Source organism: Sebastes fasciatus, chromosome 12 (assembly GCF_043250625.1).
Source record: "Sebastes fasciatus isolate fSebFas1 chromosome 12, fSebFas1.pri, whole genome shotgun sequence".
Taxonomy (NCBI): domain Eukaryota; kingdom Metazoa; phylum Chordata; class Actinopteri; order Perciformes; family Sebastidae; genus Sebastes; species Sebastes fasciatus.
Window position 1 is genome coordinate 17,489,826 of NC_133806.1, and position 18,871 is coordinate 17,508,696.

Below are 18,871 nucleotides of genomic sequence, written 5' to 3' on the forward strand. Positions count from 1 at the left end.
GTATATGTCAAATAAATGTAGTGGAGAAAATGTGATTTCCCTCTGTTAGTATTTAACTAAGTATGCATACCTTCAAATACTCAAATAAAGTACCTCAGAATTGTACTTAAAGATCCCATATTGTAAAAAGTGAGATTTTCATGTATTTTATATTATAAAGCAGGTTACAGTGATATATAAATACTGTGAAAGTATCAAAACACTCAATCCATGGAGAAATACACACAGCCCGTATTCAGAAACTGTGCGTTTGAAACAAGCCGTTAGGATTTCTGTCCATTTGTGATGTCACAAATATACAATATTTAGACCATTACACAGTTTTAAACGTAAACACCCTAAATGTGTCCCAGTTTATTTCCTGTTGCAGTGTTTGTGAATGACATCAGCTGACAGGAAGTAAACATGGACCCAAGCTGTTGCCTAGCAACGCAATTCCGTTGCAATTCCATTGAAATGCACTAAAACAGAGCGTTTCAGACAGAGGGTAAATACAGGTATATTCAAACAGACAGTATGAGAAAAATAATATGTTTTTTGAACATTAAAGCATGTAAACATGTTCTAGTAGAAACCCAAAATACAAGCATGAACCTGAAAATGAGCATAATATGGGACCTTTAAGTGCAGTACTTCAGTTAATGTACTTTCACCTAGACTGGTATGACTACAAAAATGTATAGCAATGTCAAAGCAGGGGGGTGAGAACAAGACAAAATATACTGTAGTATAAAATAAATAATATATAAAGAAATATTATTATAGGCATCTAATAATCATTATGCAAAACCTCACCAACATCTGGATTTTGTCAATATATTTATTCTCCCCTGATGTTGTTAAAGGGGGGGAAGTGAGGTCACCACAGGAAAAGCACTAGGTGTGCTCGATTTAAAGCACCAGGGATTGAGCGGTTGCGGGAACTCAATGGGGATGTGAAAGATAAACTACTGCGGTGTTAAAATCAAACTCATCCCACCCAGTTTGACCACGCCCACTGCTGGCGGTTCAACCAATCAGATCGTTCAGCGGGAGAACCTGAACAGACTCCAGAGTGACAGGAAGAAAACACAAGACGGTTTTATAGATTTTTTTGTTGATTTTAATGACATTTTGTGACCTTAAATGTTTCCATCAAACGTTTAGTTCGTCCGGGTATGTACGACACGTTATCACACGTTATCAAACATGACATTACAACCAATCTGACACCGGGTCAGCGGTGTTAGCGACTGTTTGTGGCTAGCGAGCTAACATGCTGCAGGTTAATGTAACTAGAGCTGGATCTGGATGTGTTGGTAGTTTCTAGTTAATATATGTATAGTTCATGTATTTTACCGTCGCTAGAGCTGCAACAATATACTGAATATGCTAATAATGAAATGTTAGATGTCTCCATCACATAGCCAAAGTGGTGTCTTCATATAGCTGACGTCATAAACTTGTGTTTGAGTTGTGAAGATGACAACTAAGACAATTTAGTTATATGTGTCTGATAAGTTGTTAAAGTGATTTATAAGTGTGCCAAAGCTGTAAAGAATTAGTTTATCATGGAATATGAGTATTATATTATAGGGTCTGTATGTTCTTGTGTCTAAGACAGGTTTTCCTTACATGAAGAAATATTATTTTTACAAAGCAATTCTAAAGCCTAAATTAAATATATGATAACACTTCATTTTACAGGTCCACAATTTCATGGTAATTAGGTGATAATTAGCAAGTAACCTATTTTAAATTTCTTTGGAATTACTGACAAATTACCCCAATATTTACCTCAGAATTTATTGAAAATTGCTTTACTATAAACATTATTTAATAATTATATTCCACTATTTCTCAATAGCTGGTAATTTATTTAATACATTTCCAGGAAAAGAATAAAAAGTTAATTGCTATGCTTTATTTCCATGTCTGCTGGTAAATAATTTAGGTAACTTGCTAATTTAATTTACCAAATATAGTCACGGATTAAGGTTACATGATATATTCCATAATTCTACCGTCTAGTACCACTGACTCAGTGTTTACAATGTTAAAACCTAGATTTCAGAAGTGGCAGACAAAAAAAAATGAGTGACAAGTACAAGAGAAATGTTCAGTGACCTGCCACAGTGGCAGGTGAGGAAAAAGGTTAATTTCAGACCCTGAGTGTGAGTAAGTAAACCTTCCTGTTGTGGGACAAGGACACCAATACTGAACCACTAAAGAAGAAATTGAGTTTGGTGGAGATGAACCATGAAGACAGTGAAACCCACCTAGTCTTCCTCGCACATTCACTTGTGAATGTCAGAGCTTTGAAAGATCCCTGGGTGTCTCTGGTCCACTCAGTTAATTGACATGATAATATGCTGAATAGGACCTACAGTATTAATTGTTGTGTTTTATTCATTTCTTTCTGTCCTTAGGATATAGATTATTGTGGGTTGCCAGTAGCAGAATGAGGCGCTCAGGAGCTCCCAGCCAGCTCTCGGGTAATGCTGTGAAAAAGCCTCGGTTTATGCCCCCTGGAGCATCTTCTTCATGTCTTGTGGCTGAATCCAAGCCCCTTACCCCTAAACTTGGTTTAGGCAATGCACTGGACAAGGTAATTATTCACAGTTAAACTCTCTGAACAACCCACTCAGGTGTTTCCAGTTAATTTAGCTGATTAGACCTCTTCTCAGTCGGTGGGACAAATTACACATTTATCATTCTTATTGATAGATGAAGATTTGTGACCTACAGTAAAAAGCTTCGGCCCACCTTGAGCAGCGGTCTAATCAGTCAGAATAAGTGAAAACACCTGTGTGTGGGTGTTCAGAGGCTTTAACCTACAGTATGATCCCTCAGTATTCTTTTGATTCCCATCATCTTCGATCATCATCCAGCGTCTTCTTCTCATCCTGCAGGTCCAGAGAAGTCTAACAGCACCAGCTCAGAGTAAAACAGAGTATGAAGTCCAGCCGAAAGCCGCCCAGCCTGCTCCAGCCTTGTCGAGGGCTCTGGCTCGTGTTCTCAGTGCAGCGGAAAGTAAGGAAAATGAGGCAGAGACCGAACGTCCTAACGCTGTCTCTGAAGAGTACAGAGAAGACAACAGACCAGCAGGTAAGACACAAAGATCTGTAGCTGGGACAGTAGCACCTAATATGGGCAAGAATAGTCATGTGTATTGTAACTACATTGGGATAGGTGCTGGATACAAAAAATATTTATTTTTTTTAAGCGACGTTTCGACCCAACATAAATCTTTTTCAGGCAAATATCCGCCTGAAGGAAAGAAGATATATATAATATAAGAAAATCACCCATGACATGATAATTAATGACATTCATATATGCCAGAATGTCCAATAGCTGCTATGGTAATGCTGATAATGTAATAGGCATGGTTGTTTGAATTACTGTGTGTAATGCTTTGAGATCTTAACGAGACACCTAATTAGTGCTCAATTAAATGCAGGTGGGCTGAAAAGCACCAACTGTAAGAGGAATAAACAGTATGTTTGCTGCTACAGGTGCTTAATTAGAGAACTAAAGACCATGGTCATTTCATATTACGTCTAGGTAAATTAGTCACTCAGTGTATTTATACAATATATTTCTATTTATTTATTTATACATGTTTTATTACCTATTTTCCTTTGTTAGATTATTTACAATGAATACTTAAAATACTTAAAACTTAAAATACTCTAGATATACCTCAATATACAATCTAATACAAGGTAATTAAAACAGCAGTATCTTTTCTTTGTGATGTTTATAAACTACAAGTCTAGCTTCTTTCAGGAGAAAATGTCTCACCGTGAGAGTTATAGCAGCTTTGACATGGTACATATAATATATGTTTACTTTGATTTTTGCTGCTATACTTAATCCATCATGCAGTTGGTCTAGCCCAGGAGTCTGCAACCTGCGGCTCCGGAGCCACATGCGGCTCTTTAGCTCCTCTCCAATGGCTCCGTGTGGATATTTAAAAAGGAAAATGAATAACTGATTTTTGTTTATATTTTCATTTTTATTTATCATTGTTGTAGGTCTATGGTTCGACTTTATTCCAGTAATATTACGACTTTTATTCTCGTAAAGTTATGACTTTAGTCTTGTAAAGTTATGACTTTATTCTCGTAATATTACGCTTTTTTTCTCGTACAGTTATGACTTTAGTCTCGTTAAGTTATGACTTTTTTCTCGTAATTTTATGACTTTATGCTGTAACTCTCAGATGTTTTTTCCCTCAATGTGGCCCTAATACTCTGTAGTACATTTGCACTTTGGCCCTCACTGCATTAGACTTATATACTATATACTTAGACTATAAGCTGTGTTACCTTCATCACAAAGCTCAATTGTTTTGCGGCTCCAGACAGATTTTTTTTTTTTTGCCTAAAAAAATGCCTTTTTTTGATAGTTAAGGTTGCTGACCCCTGGTATAGCCTATAGTAATAACTTAAAAAAAGACTTATCTATCACGACCCCAATATAGTACTTATAGTAGTGCCTACTTCCCTATTACATGTGTTATCTGACATTGTCTGCAATACAAAAATAAAGATAGTAAACAGGCTGCCAGGAAACATGAAAATCATACCATGTTGAGTGACAGATCAGAGATATGAGAATTAGATTCACAAACTTGCGGAAACATGTCGTTGAATCCTCTCCCTGCATCTCAGGTTCAGATGCCAATTTATTGTGAAACACCTATAACTGAATTCCTCACTGTACATAATCTTTGGTTGCTAAATCTTTTATTAGGAAATGCACATGAAGCAAGACTTCTTGGGTTATATTGATTCAGATACAGATACAGATAGCTTTAGTTATCCCCAAAGGGCAATTCAGTTTCTCCAGTCCACCGAGACATATACACATTCATACTGCACAATCATCAATGACAGAGGGAACACAGTAGGTGGCATATGGGGAGGTGAGATCAATAAAAGTACAAGAATACAAATATTTGAAATAAAAACAATAAATAAAAGAATAAAAACAATACGAGATAAAACAATAAAGGAATAAATAGAATAAAGTGCAGAGTATTGCACATTACAAATTACATTCCGCGAATGTACCTAATTGCAAACACGGACAACCAGTTGACTTTTTTTAGAGGCATTTAAGGTCTGCTTTAACTCAACACCACATCCTGTAAGCTTAAAAACAAAACCCCTGCACAGTTCTCTCTCCACATGTGAGATTGATTGTTAAACATTACACTACACCGTCACATCATCACAGGGTCGATGCATTCACCTGATTTGACTACGGGTTAATTATGAACCTGCGTGCAGGTGATTTAGCACAATAGTGCTCCACTTAAATGTCCCTCATGTCCTCCTGGATCTGGATGGTACCTTTTCTTTTTTAAATTAGTTTCTAGTGGCCGCGCTGTCTTTATTCCGCAGTGTCCCGTCTCTCTGTGGCTAATAATAACACACACACACACACACAGAGGATGGATGGATGTTAAACCAGGCGGGCTGAGGCTGAGTGACAGCAGGTCCAGCATTATGTAAATGAGCGGTGTAGTGCAGCGGCAGCGCCGGGCAGATTAGGACTGTGCTCGGGCTCAGTGAGCCAGCTCTCCTCCTCCTCCTCCTCCTGCTGGAGCAACTAGTGCCGCTGAAACACCCCAAACACACGCGGCATCACTTTGCAAGCAGACCGGGGCAAAGCTCGGTGACACGGTTTCATGCACACGTGTTTTAGTCTGATTTATTTCATGCATTCACTGTATAGACGTCGTTAAATGGTTATAAGCGCTCGTCCTGCTCCTGCGGGGACGCGCAGCGCGCTCACAAAACCCCTCCCCCATCTCAGTTAGTTAAACCAGCGTTTTATCAAAGCATCACCCACTGTGGGGAAAATAGACCCCTGACCTGTAATAACCTGTAATACACTGTTTTAAGACATGTTTCCCCTCATGTGTGCAGGACACAGAGCCTCTGCAGCCGTCCTGGTGTTATAATAAAGAGGCAGTGTGGCTGTGCTCTGTGCTGTGCTTGGTTTGGGGTTTAGAGAGACCGAGCTGTAAGTAGGTCGGGCTGGGCTTAAGCGGCTTAGCTACGTCAGCCTAAGCTGGGAGGAATTCATCCAAAGCCCTCCGCGGTAGGCGGGGGCCTAAACGAGGCTGGCCTAGTTAAGCCTGATTCTTATTGTGTGCAGCACTGCCTGTTTTTGTTGTGCAACGTGGCTGAGAGGGGAACCTAGGAGTAGTGTATGAATCCATGCACATGTTAGACACAGTTTAGGTTTGATTTAGAAGAAGAATGGAAGAAAAAATGAGAAATATATGGGAGTAAGGCCAGCGTTAAGCTTTAAACACCGTGGACCAAGAGAAGCCAGCTGCAGGGACCAAAAAAAAAAGACAGGTGGGAAGAGTGAGGAGCCTCAGTATTGAGCGTGGTTGCTGAACGGCGACAGCCAGCCATAGGCCTGACTTGGTCTGCGTGAGTCCGCTATGCTATAAGATGGCATCCAGCTCTGTGTTTCTGTCCAGTATGGTGGGCAAAGCTCGCTCCTCCAACTTCACACTCTCTGAGAAGCTGGACCTGTTGAAGCTGGTCCGTCCTCACATCCGCATCCTGGAGGAGCACACCAACAAGCACGCGGTCATCGTGGACAAGAACAAGTGCTGGGACACCGTGGCTGAGCAATACAACGACCTGGGAGGGGACAGACCCCATCGCACCGCTCAGGGCCTCAGGACCCTCTACAAGAGGCTGAAGGAGTCAGCCAAGCAGGAAGTGATGCAGCGGAGACACGCCCAGCCAGAGTACAGAGCCAGCATCTCGGAGCCAACCAGGAGAATCATGGAGATGATCCCTCACCTGTTTCACCATGTGCCCATCCATGAAAAGGACCAGGCCCTGCGCAGGTACAGTGTGATATACACCTACGAGCACACACACACACACACATGTTAATACAGACCTGAAGGGATAACACACCAGTCAGGTGAGAGTTTAGCGAGCAACATACATCATTGTATGTAGTCACAATAGTGTTAAGGAGGAAGGAAGGGAGGGGCTCAACTCACGGCTCCAAAGCCCAATCAGATTACACTCTCTGTGCATCGTCACGCTCAACAGGACAACACAGTATGTCCTGCTGTTATTTACTGCTCTTTAGTAGTTGTTGTTTTTTGTTTGCGTACATTCACATGGGAAAAACTCTTGTTTTCATATTGATTAATTTAGTTTCAGGTGAATCATAGGGTTATTTAAGACAATTACATATCACAAATTGGACCCCAAAGTTATGTTTTTGGCTTGGTTCAAGTTCCCAGTGCTACAGAAAGTAAGGAAAATGAAGCTGAGGCAGAAAGAATATATTAATATTGGCTCGGGAGAGTATGCCAAAGAATTTTTTTTTTTTAAAGAATTAGTGTAATTTTAGTGTTTAAAAAAAAAATAACATAAATACCTACCCAAGAATACTGAATGCAAATGACTCAATTAATTATGCATAATCATGTGAAACAGCAAGGAAATCATATTATCTGTTAGGTTGTAACCAGAATAGGTTTATTTTTTACTTTGAATCACTCAATTTCCTCTCGTCTACTCTGATTAGTCAACTGATCCGTTGATTGATTAATTTAGTGTGCATCATCACCAACAGACATCTCCACACACCTCTTATAAACAAGATGTAGACACTCGATATACGCTGTCTAGTCTCACTTATTTTTTTGTCCTTCGTTCCATTTGTAGATTAATATACAGCAAGCACAACTCTCCTGTCGAACATCCTGGCAGCAGCTCCTCTCTGGCCGGACTCCAGGATTACTCAGCAGCTGTCCCAAGTATCCCCCATGAGGTGGTCCAGCTGGACCCTGAAGAGGATGTTAAACCGCCGCCAGACCTCCCCATCCACTCCACACACACAGAACCAGGGCTGGACGGAGGCCAGGAGCGGGAGGGGGACGGGGAGGGGGAACAGGACTTGGGCAGCGTCCACGATTACGAAGCATCCCTGTCTCCCGTCCCTTCCTCCGTTAACATCCCCCTCTCCCCCTCGCCGCTGCCCTTAGGCCACGACCTTTACCCCAACGACATCTACCCCCACGAGCACGACAGGTTCCGCCCTCTGCACCTCGCCAAAGAGGAGCACGAGTTGGTGTTAGCCAATCACAGGAAGGTTTCCTTGTACCTTGAGGAGAAGAGGGAGGGGCTGAAGAGGAAACAAGACCTGGAGGAGGAACTTCTGAAAGCCAAGATCAAAGTGGAGAAACTAAGGGCTGCTCGACTGAGACACGGGCTGCCAATTCCTCTATAACGAGCGTGAACACGCACATCCAGTGTCCAGTGTTAGTAAGGGAGAGGCTCTGAGGAGCAATCACACTCATCAGTTTCATGTTTGAGAACTTGAATTTCTTTTGGAAACATAGTGCCTCGTACAGACACTAAAAGCCTGTTTGCATATTGCAGGTCAAGGCTGTTTTGTGTTGCCATCAGTCTGTGTTTATGCTCGTCAGTGTTAGAAATGTATCATCATATCGTTCTTAATGACAGAAGCAGCAGAAAAACACTGTGACTGGCCAAAATAGGTTAAATAAATGTGAAAGTCCAGGTTTTGGAAGGGAATATTAGTAGTAATGAATGACGTGTACCATGGTGGTGCTTTTCCTGCCTAGATCTGCCACCGATACGTATCTATGGGAGTTGTAGCATAGTGTTAATGATATACTGGAGAGTCACCAGTGTGAGTGTCTGCCTCTGTTCATTCTTTGTAAAGAAAATTTCCATTTGATCTGACATCTGTAAAAATCAGATGTGATAAAGTCATTTCATTGTAGCACTTGTAGGGAACCAAACTAGGGGCACTTATTCAACATTTTGTAGGTTAGAAATGCACTCCAAACAAAGTTAACACTTTTTTTCTAGAGCCGATAAATGTTCAGATACCCAGGATTGAAGCACAAGTTAAACTGCCGATGGCCTTAAACCCAAGATGCTAATAATGACAAATCCTGTTCGGTGAGTTGCTGGTTTTACATGAAAGTGAGATAAATCTGTTCAAGTCAGAAATTCTCTCTGGTTGCTGAATATTGATTTAAGTGATCAAAAGAAGGGAGATGTGGAGTCGGTTTTGCGATGTTATTGTTATTTAATGTTTGTGACTACGGCATTGATTGTATTGTAAAGTTGAGTGTTGTCAGTTTCTTTTACACTTTGTCCATATGTTCACTTGTTTCTATTAAAAAAGTAAGGTTAATATGCTGCTGGTTTTATGTTTATTACAGTTCAAACAGGCATCTGCTCTCATGATTTCAGCCTCTCTGAGGAAGATGATTTTTCTTAATGGGGTTGTCTGTATTTACCAATCTTTGTTACCGACATTAAAAGCAAAGCATGATGACCACTGCATTTTAATTCCAACATGACATGAGTAGCGCTCAAGTTTTCAGGCATGTGAATGTATGAGAGGAAGGGGTATCATCTCTGATATGAAGGTCTAGTATGATGTGTAGACCCGGTGCAGCAGGGACCTCTGCTGGTGAGCTGTGTCTTAGATATTTCTGTTGGTTTTTCACTATGTTGTATGTCTTTGTGTTACAGGAGGGAATGGTTACCATCAGTCCCTTTCCGGGTCTTCTCAAACCCCTCAGTCTCCAGTGGGGTCAGTGTTTGTTTCTGGAGCTGCAGGCTCAGACTCTGGCTCTAGTCAGGACGGAGTGCGTTACTTCAGCGTGATGTGGTGTAAAGCCAGTAAGAAGAAGCACAAGCGCTGGGAGGGCGATGCGGTCCTGGTTACAAGAGGACGCACAGCCACACTGAAAGATATGGAGGGCAAGGACATTGGAAAGGGTGAGACAGACACACATTTATTTATTTTTTGTCATGTTTTAGTCTAGTGGAAGAAGGAGCAGATATGTTGTTTCCATGGCCTAGTAAAGTTCAATCAGTATATGTGAACATGAGCTGCTCTCTCAAAGCCAGAAACCACAGAAGTAAGTCTATAACTTGTGATGTCATCAGGTATAAAGTCTGGAGCTGCTCCATACACAATTTATAGGGAGAGATGTTCTAGATGACACTGAGAGCACCCAGGGGAGAGTATATGAGAACAGTTTCTGTTTCACAACTGAGAATACAACAACCAAAAAAAGCTCATTTAGGTATAAAAAAAGAAAACAAACACTCTGAGGGTTCACAAAATCACTCTACCATTCATTGTCTATGGACTAAGACATCAAAAGTTTGAGTTTGAGCACTCTAGTTTTTGGATCATTTGGGAGAGAGCTGTCTATGTTTACCGATATTTCTTGGACTGCCTTAGACCATAGGAATAACATGTATGAATTTTGAAAATAGCCGTAGTTCCCCTTTAACATAAGTCACTTTAAATTCTAAAGTATCAAAACTGCTCCACCGATTTGAAGTATGCTCCGTTGCTCATGTAACCACGTCCAACAGTGATGTTTGAGTGTAGTGACTACACCTTGAGCACACTTATTTACTCCTGCAGAACGGCTAGAAATGCAAACAGTGTCAGCTGGAGTCAAGTTGTTCTGTAAGCTTAACCTTCAAAAGTAACTGCAAATACTTTATAATCTGTTTGTACTTTATATTATTCATAACATGTGGTATTTTGTAATGCAAAATAGGTTAATTTATTTAAATTTGGTATTTAAATGTTTGTCTTAAACCTGATTTTTTTTTACCTTTTAAGTAGCTAACATTTAAAAAATCATTGAGATCATTTCTCCCAACACATTATCACTGTGATTTCATTGGGTGTGCTTGTGCATGTTTGCGTGTAGGAAGTGGCTACAAGGTGTCCGTGCTGGCCTCCCTGTCCGATGGAGAGACCCTGATGATCGGAGGGAAGGAGGTGGAGGTGATGGGGGTCATCTCTGCGGAGGACTTCGCCAGTGGCCGTTGTTTCCAAGAGGTCCAGGTAGAGAAAGAGGAGCCACACACAAGGTCAGCTCCACCTCCCGGTTGTCGCTTGGCGTCCAAACCTTTCTGCTCTCCGACACTGTTGGGCAGAGCGGATCATCCAGGATCCAAACCAGAGGAGGAACAGACCTGCAGACCTCGCCATGACCCGCTGGCTCCAGGTATTTAGACTAATTCTTAATATGTCTTAATTGTTGACCGTTCTTGGCATCTATTGGTTTGTTGGAAGACCATTTTTTGTCTTATACAAACATTGTTTATATACATACTCAGGGTCTCTGGATCTTTTGCAGGTGCGCTGGTGATGCCCCGTCCCTCTGCTAACCACCAGTGGTCTAATAACAAGTCGGGGCTTCCTGTGGTTGATGTTGTTGTTGACCCGTACCTGACAACTCACCTGCGACCCCACCAGAGAGACGGCCTGCTCTTTCTCTATGAGTGTGTCATGGGCTTGAGGTAACTGAGCTTGTTCCCACAACATTATTGTTCCATTATTAGGATTCCTAATAGATCATATTGATTTGTTTTATTGTGTGTGCTTCAGAGCCGTGGGTCGCTACGGGGCTATCCTGGCCGACGAGATGGGTCTGGGGAAGACCCTCCAGAGTGTGGCGCTGGCCTGGACGTTGCTTAAACAAGGACCTTACGGCGGGAAGCCGGTTGCTAAGCGAGTCCTCGTGGTCACCCCCGGCAGCCTCGTGCACAACTGGGCTGCAGAGTTTAACAAGTGGCTGGGCCGCGAGAGGATCAGTGTTTTCACTGTGGATCAGGTGAGGAGAGGAGGGTAAATTCGTTCTTTTGGATTTACAAAGAGCTCAAGCAGCTTGATGGCAACATAAGTAGAGAGATTTTATTTGGTCAGAGGTTTCAGGTTCAATTTACTGTATATTGCAGCAAAGCAATTTTATTTAGGCAGATGCTATTAGCACCCAGGTGTCCGTAGCCAACAATGCTATTTGCACTCGACCCGGGCACACATTACATACTGTATGTGTATACTGAATGTACTGTATGTATATTTTTCCTAAACCTAACCATGTAGTTTTGGTGCCTACACCTAACCAAGCTGTGACTGAAAACACAAATAATAATTTAAAAACAGAATATAATAAGTCAACTAAGTGAAAAATAGCCTTCTTGTGGGACTTGAACTCCAGTCTCTGAGGTATTGGTATTTAGTTTGACCCATTCATCCACCACAATCTACTACTTGCATGTATTTTGTTGCTCTTTATATTACTACTACTATTCACGAGAAACGTAAATAGCCGAATAGCCGCCGGGTGCAAATAGACACTCTGTTTTATTTATAAACTGTAGCACATTTCATTACTTATAAGCCCGTTGTGTTTTATATTTAAGAGAATTCAGCAACAACTAGCATGTAACAAAAGAGCATAATGAAAATGAATGACTTATAAATACAAAATAATGTATAATCATTATTTTAAACCTGCCTGTTCTTAAATTATTTTGTCCCTTTGTGCTTCTGTTGCCTTGTTCTTTCTTCTTGCACTTTGTGTGTCATTGTATTATCTTATTCCACAATGATCTGTGACTTCAGAGTCTAATGTTTGTCTGTAAATCACTTTAGAACTTTGTTAAAGTATCAGATTCACTTATTTACCTTAAACTATCATGTGTTAATTCATTAATATACATTCTTTGTTGACATACGTATAGGACCACAGGATAGAGCAGTTTGTGTTATCCCCTCTGCACAGCGTTCTTGTGATCAGCTATGAGATGCTGCTGCGCAGTCTGGAGCAGGTATGTTCACCTTGTGTCTCGTGTTACAAATACATCAGCTTACATCTTTTTGTTTTTGTTATAGTATTATTTTCTTGTGCTTTTAGGTGCAGAAAGTGGAGTTTGGTGTTGTGATTTGTGATGAGGGCCACAGATTAAAGAACAGCAGCATCAAAACGTCCTCAGCCATCAGCAGCCTGAGCTGTCACCGCAGAGTCATACTAACAGGTGCAGAAAGAGATGGGAAATCTTTAAGGACTCTCTGACTGACAACTACAACTTCTTGTACTGGTTATATAATAAATTGTCTTTGTGGTTTTGAAGGCACCCCAGTACAGAACGACCTGCAGGAGTTCTATGCTATTATAGAGTTTGTGAACCCGGGGATCCTCGGGTCGTCCACTGCATATAGAAAAGTATATGAGGAGCCGATTCTGCGCTCCAGACAGCCCTCCTGCACAGAGGTAATGCTAATGCCCCTCTTGCTTTCTCTTCTCTATGTAGTAATTTGTTTATCTGGCATTAAACCTGATCTCTGCCAACAGGAGGATAGCGTTTTAGGAGAAGAGCGGGCAGCAGAGCTCTCTCGCCTGACTGGCATGTTCATCCTGAGACGGACGCAGGAGATCATCAACCGCTACCTGCCTCCTCGTCTCGACTGGACGTTGTTCTGCAACCCGTCCCCTCTGCAGCGAGAGTTGTACAAGCAGCTCCTCTGCCACAGAGTCTTCAGAGCCTGCCTTCAGGGCTCCACGCAAACGCACACACACCTGGCCTGCATCACTGCACTGAAGAAGCTCTGTAACCACCCTGGTCTGCTCCACGCCACTGTCAAGGTTAAGTTCTTTGTTAGTCGGTAGGGGAGTGAAACATGCATCTGGTCCCTTGATCTTATTTAATTGCCTTATGATGTTGTTTATTGAACTCAGTCTGAGCATCACCTCTGTGGTCAAAAGAGTCTGCATTCATGTTAGTGTTTAGAGATTTACTACCAGTCCTAACTGTGAGTACTGTGCTATGTTTTTTAGGAACGAGCAGACAGTGGTTCAGTGGAGAACTCTTTATACGAGGGCATGGTTGAGCTCTTCCCAGAATCCTACTCTTCAGGTGGATTCAACACTGCTGACTCTGGAAAACTTCTGGTTCTGTCGGACCTGCTGGCCACCATCAGACAACTTAGCCCTTCAGACAGGTATGTGCGGGTGGGTTTGTATGTGCATGTGTGTATTTTTTTCCATATATGCTGACAAACTCTGTGTGCCCCTGTAGGGTGGTTGTAGTGTCCAACTATACTCAGACACTTGACATGCTCCAGAACTTGTGTGTACACGTGGGCTACACCTTCTGCCGACTTGACGGACACACCCCCACCGGCCAGAGACAGCGGCTGGTTGACGGTTTTAACAGTCCCTACAATCAGAACTTCCTGTTTCTGCTGAGCTCCAAAGCAGGTGGCGTGGGGCTCAATCTGATCGGTGCTTCCCATCTGGTGCTGTATGATATTGACTGGAACCCTGCCAATGACATTCAGGTAAGACGCACACACTCACAGACATGCCATGGACCAAATGAACTGAACGACAGGTGGGAAAGCACCCTCAGACTCTGTCACACTCACAAACATACTGTACAAATCCACCAGATGGTGCTGTGCACATTTGTGTAATTCTCCCCTGCAACTTTTCCCTCTGAACTGTGTCCAGGCCATGGCTCGAGTGTGGAGAGATGGACAGAAGAAGACTGTGCACATCTATCGTCTCCTCACTGCAGGTCAGAAAACACAAACACAGGCTGTATCCAAAACTGCATGCTATACTAGTAGTACGTACTGATTTGGCCAAAATGTAGCATGCAGTATGCGTACAAAAGCAAAATCTACAGTATGCCAAAAATACCCGGATGTCATACTGATTCGGAAAAAATCTTCAGTATGCATCGAACCAGTCTACCTCGCCTACTGTATCCCACAATACAAAGTGCTGGAACAGTCACTTTCGGTCATTTTTTTAATGTAAAGTAGCGGAGGTTTGCTATTGTACTTGCTGTTTACTTTTGCTTTCCAAAACCTGAAACCCGTGAAACCCGGCCTGGCGTACTACAAAATAAATCTATTTATTTTCCATACTACTGACGAACGCAGTATACAGTACATACTGCATACTGCGTTTGTCAGTAGTATGTAGTAGGTGGTTTCGGATACAGCCACACACACTGAGCCAGAATGTCCAGCATATCATGAACCAGACTGATGTGAATCATAAACTGTATATATAGATGGACGACGCATCTCCACTTCCTCCCACTGTACAAAAGTGAAACCAAAATATCCTGGATATTGGATCTGCCATCTTGAGATTTTGACATCATTTGGAGCCAGAGTCTGCACTGTAGTGATTGGGGGGCTGGAGCCGTGGTATTGAGGTCTCGCCCACACACCCGCCTGAAACAATCACGAGCCGAGCACGGCTGCAGCTTGCTAACATGTATTACCTAGCTGCTACGTTAGCACCACGGTAGCTGTTTGGCTATAAAGACACAACAACTAACCATAATATCTCTATAACTACATTTTGATGTTACACAGACTCATGATAGTTATGGAAAGTTAAAGTTACATCTCCTCTCTTGTACAATTCCTGAGCCTCTCGCTGCATGACGACTTCACTCAGAGCAGGTGTCAATCATGACGTCTCACCCCCTTTTTATAGCATTAAACAACTAATTAAAACCAAACTGATCATTAAAATGAACAGTTGAACAAACATCAGCGCGATAAGAAGTACCTAAAAATGACAGAAACCATCTTTGAGAAAAATTCATTTGACGTGTACTTTGACTTGTTAGTCAATGTCCCATCCACTAACATGGACTTATGACCTTTACTGCAGCCAGCCACCAGGGGGCGATCGAGATGTTTTGGCTTCACTTTTGGGGGAGCTGTCATGTCGTCCATCTTTTCGCTCATCTGATGTGAATCCTTATCTCTGGGTGTGTGTTACTTCCTTGCAGGCACCATAGAGGAGCGTATATTCCAGAGACAGGTGTCCAAACAGGGTCTTTCTGGGACGGTGGTTGACCTGGGCAAAAAGGCGGAGCACACCAGCTTCTCCACCAGTGAACTGCGAGATCTTTTTAGCCTGACCGACACACTTTCTCTGACACACGACCTGCTGAACTGCAGCTGCAGCATGGACGGCTCAGTCCAGGGTAGGCACACAGGCGACTCCCCACACACACACACACACACACACTGACACCGGTATTTGACTTTACTGAGACTGTTTAAAGGCAGGGTGGGCGATCTTGAAAAACTAGCAAGAGTACACTACATTTAAAAAAATGATCCAGCTGAAAACACGAGCCCAGTGTTGCCAACTCATTTTGATTGAAAGTAGCTATCAGCACCAGCTGCTGACTAGCTCCAAAAGTCCCTAAATCTAGAGAGAAAGTCGCCTAGTTGTCAACATTGACAGTCCATCCCTTCAGGCCTCCCTCCAAAGCCACTTCCCCACTATTATCATTTTGAACATAAACATATTATAATGAACGTGAACAGTGAACATGGCTTCACTTCTTTAACACGTTTTTTTCTTCATCCTCAGCTGTTGTAGAGGAAGAGGAGCAGGATTCCGATAGGCCGTGCCAGCTCGGTCGTCAAGGTGACCGCGGAGGGGCGCAGCAGAAGCATCTCAGCATGTCCGAGCTGATGCAGTGGAGACACTTCTCTGGTGACACACACACCTTCTCTGACCCTTACCTCGATCACGCACGAGACCACATCACCTTCGCCTTCCAGACCACCATCTCCCACACAGCTCCGTAAACAAACACACTCTGGATTAAACTCTAGATAGCGATGGCTCACACACGCATATACTTCTTCTACATGTTTGTCTTCAGGCGCGCTGGGCTTTGTCAGCAGCCTAACTACAACATATGAAACATAAACACTCAACAGTGTTGCCGACAACAGCAATGAGTAACGTTTGTAAGATTCTGTGTCTTGTCTTCAATTTGTTTTTATTTATTCAAAGAAATTTATTGTAAAACTTCATAAAATAAATGAAATTCAGAAAGAATCTGTGTAAAAACAGGCTTTTAAACATTTGTTATTGACTGAAGAACTCTTACTGGGGATAGCGGAGCATTTTAGATGCATGTATGACTGAGGCAAATTGGAAGTGTTTGTGTGCCAGGTATGTTTTATATGCACATACAGTAGATAAGCATGCACGAGAGGTGCTCTTGTGTCCATCTAGAATAACATTTACTGTGAATTAGAGGATTTATGTTGTACTGAGACATGTTTAGGTGTCATAGACTCTGGGTGGTATGGAGAGAACGTGTACACAACCATCCATAGTAAAGAAACTAGTTCACGTCCGTCTGTGCTATGACTATGTCATCCAGAGTTGAATCTTCTGATAGAATACAGGCTAACGAGTCTTGAATTTTTGTGCTCTAATGTCGCAGTTTGTCTCTCGTAGTGACCATGACCTGTTCTGTTCAGTCTGTTGTTTTGGATAACACTGGTCTGTTCATGCTCTTCAACACAAAGCTGCTGCGTGGGAGTCATGTCGTTGAGTGTGCGCCCTGAATTCACATATGATTTGTGCTCGGGTCTGTCAGATTGACTGAGCTCCAATACAATGCATATTTACATAAACAGGGTAGTTATTATTTATCGCATGCTCACCACTCTGCGTGATTGTTAAGCAACTTTGTTGTGTAATAAATGGGTCTCCGAGATGTTCAGCTTTCTCTTTATGCATATGACAGTTATAGCTCTGCGTCTGTCAGCGTGTGTGGCGTGCTGGAGGCAGCGTGGCGATTATGCAAACACCTGCTGTTTCTCTGTGGGCACTGTGTGAATTTAAATTGCTGGTGCCAGTCCAGTGATAGAATTCAAAGTTTGCATATAATGTATTATGTAGTCTGTGGAGTCTCTGGGGAATCCAATGCGGGCCTCTAGAGGCTCATCAGTTTGGGATAGTAAAACTAGTCTACAACCATGCTAGCAGCTCCGATAGATGTTGAGGTATTTTTCAGTCTGGTGGACCAACCAACAGACATTTCCATCGAGCCTTGCCACCAGCATGGATAAAATGGCCTGTATCTCTACCACACTACAAAGTCAGGAAGTCCAGACAAGGAAACGGATTCATTTGAGCCTCAGACAGAAACCAGTGGTGGCATAGCAACTGTCACCCAAGCAACTGCCGTGACCTGTCCTTGGCAATGTAAGATACGGTTTGTTGTTGAAGAGCAATCCTTTCTTTGTGTTGCAGCACTTTGATATTGGACACGTGTACGGCAGACGAGTGTCACTCGTCCAAGCGGGATATTGATCCAAATCACTCCTCCAACGGTTTCGGAGGCCATGTGCTGGTGTGTGCATGAGCTGGAATTTGTCTATCTGTGTAAAGCCGCTGCTGGCCGCATTGCCAATCCCTCTTTTAAGCCGTGCGTTCCAGCCAGACAGCTCAGAGACCTGGCGTATGGAGGGAATGAATGACTTTCCACCGCTGGAAGGGGGAGAAAGAGATACAGTTGTTTTGATGGAGAGACTGAATCACAAATTGGAAGTTTATTCCCTGTGATCCCAGGACTTCTGTGGAAGACCTGAATGTGCTGTAGAGGCCAAGCCTCTGGTATTAACCCACACTAAAGTCACAATTCTCATATTTCATTCATCCGTCCGAGAATCATTGATGTTCAAGCTGCACATGTTTCTACAGGAGATATTAAGATACGGGTGCATCAGTACTAGCAGTAGATACAGTCTTTGCTTCACAGGCCTTTAGCAGGCCTTATGGGCTTCAATATGTAATCTCCTAGGTTGATGGCACCAGACTGGATGCACATTTCAAGACATTTATTAGTGACAAAGAGTTCAGACATCGCCAGTAACTCACTGTCCTTTGAAGAACAAGTTCAGACTCAGTTTGTTCTCCCTTCACACGAGATGAGTTATATGGATTACTTCAATGATATTCTGCATCGCTCTCTTTGCTATTAATGTTCCCCTCTGTGCTGCTCTCTTTATAGAAGTTTAGAGATGGAGCGCATAAAAGCCATAAAATGTTAAAAATAAAATCTGATCAAGTAATAAGTGTTTTTCCAAAATAAGACGAGATATTTCAAATTGGATTGAAGTATAATTTAGAGGCACACATGATGTCACCTCTTTGTGTGCCATTAAAACCACCATTAAAATTGTTCTCCTT

General features: G+C 42.4%; 2 protein-coding genes across 2 annotated transcripts; both read left to right on the top strand.

Moving 5' to 3' along the window:
* Nucleotides 1–1,018: 1,018 nt before the first annotated feature.
* On the top strand, nucleotides 1,019–17,310 carry rad54b (RAD54 homolog B). Its single transcript, XM_074653738.1, has 16 exons — nucleotides 1,019–1,155; nucleotides 2,409–2,587; nucleotides 2,892–3,087; nucleotides 9,552–9,800; nucleotides 10,757–11,056; nucleotides 11,189–11,351; nucleotides 11,440–11,665; nucleotides 12,579–12,665; nucleotides 12,752–12,872; nucleotides 12,969–13,108; nucleotides 13,190–13,480; nucleotides 13,673–13,836; nucleotides 13,914–14,175; nucleotides 14,348–14,414; nucleotides 15,654–15,851; nucleotides 16,247–17,310. The coding sequence occupies exons 2-16, from the start codon at nucleotides 2,441–2,443 to the stop codon at nucleotides 16,465–16,467; spliced, it is 2,832 nt and encodes a 943-aa protein (XP_074509839.1). The 5' UTR covers nucleotides 1,019–1,155; nucleotides 2,409–2,440; the 3' UTR covers nucleotides 16,468–17,310.
* Nucleotides 6,309–9,199, top strand: LOC141779096 (fibrinogen silencer-binding protein-like). The gene is made up of 2 exons (XM_074653757.1): nucleotides 6,309–6,865; nucleotides 7,704–9,199. Exons 1-2 carry the CDS (start codon nucleotides 6,459–6,461, stop codon nucleotides 8,266–8,268), a joined length of 972 nt encoding a protein of 323 aa, XP_074509858.1. The 5' UTR covers nucleotides 6,309–6,458; the 3' UTR covers nucleotides 8,269–9,199.
* Nucleotides 17,311–18,871: the final 1,561 nt, after the last annotated feature.

Excerpts from the sequence above, each read along its gene's own strand:
- rad54b (XM_074653738.1), top strand. The coding sequence starts at position 2,441 with ATGAGGCGCTCAGGAGCTCCCAGCCAGCTCTCGGGTAATGCTGTGAAA. Across the intron at positions 12,666-12,751 it reads TGCTGCGCAGTCTGGAGCAG|GTGCAGAAAGTGGAGTTTGG; the intron begins GTATGTTCACCT and ends TTGTGCTTTTAG. Across the intron at positions 15,852-16,246 it reads CATGGACGGCTCAGTCCAGG|CTGTTGTAGAGGAAGAGGAG; the intron begins GTAGGCACACAG and ends CTTCATCCTCAG.
- LOC141779096 (XM_074653757.1), top strand. The coding sequence starts at position 6,459 with ATGGCATCCAGCTCTGTGTTTCTGTCCAGTATGGTGGGCAAAGCTCGC. Across the intron at positions 6,866-7,703 it reads AAGGACCAGGCCCTGCGCAG|ATTAATATACAGCAAGCACA; the intron begins GTACAGTGTGAT and ends TTCCATTTGTAG.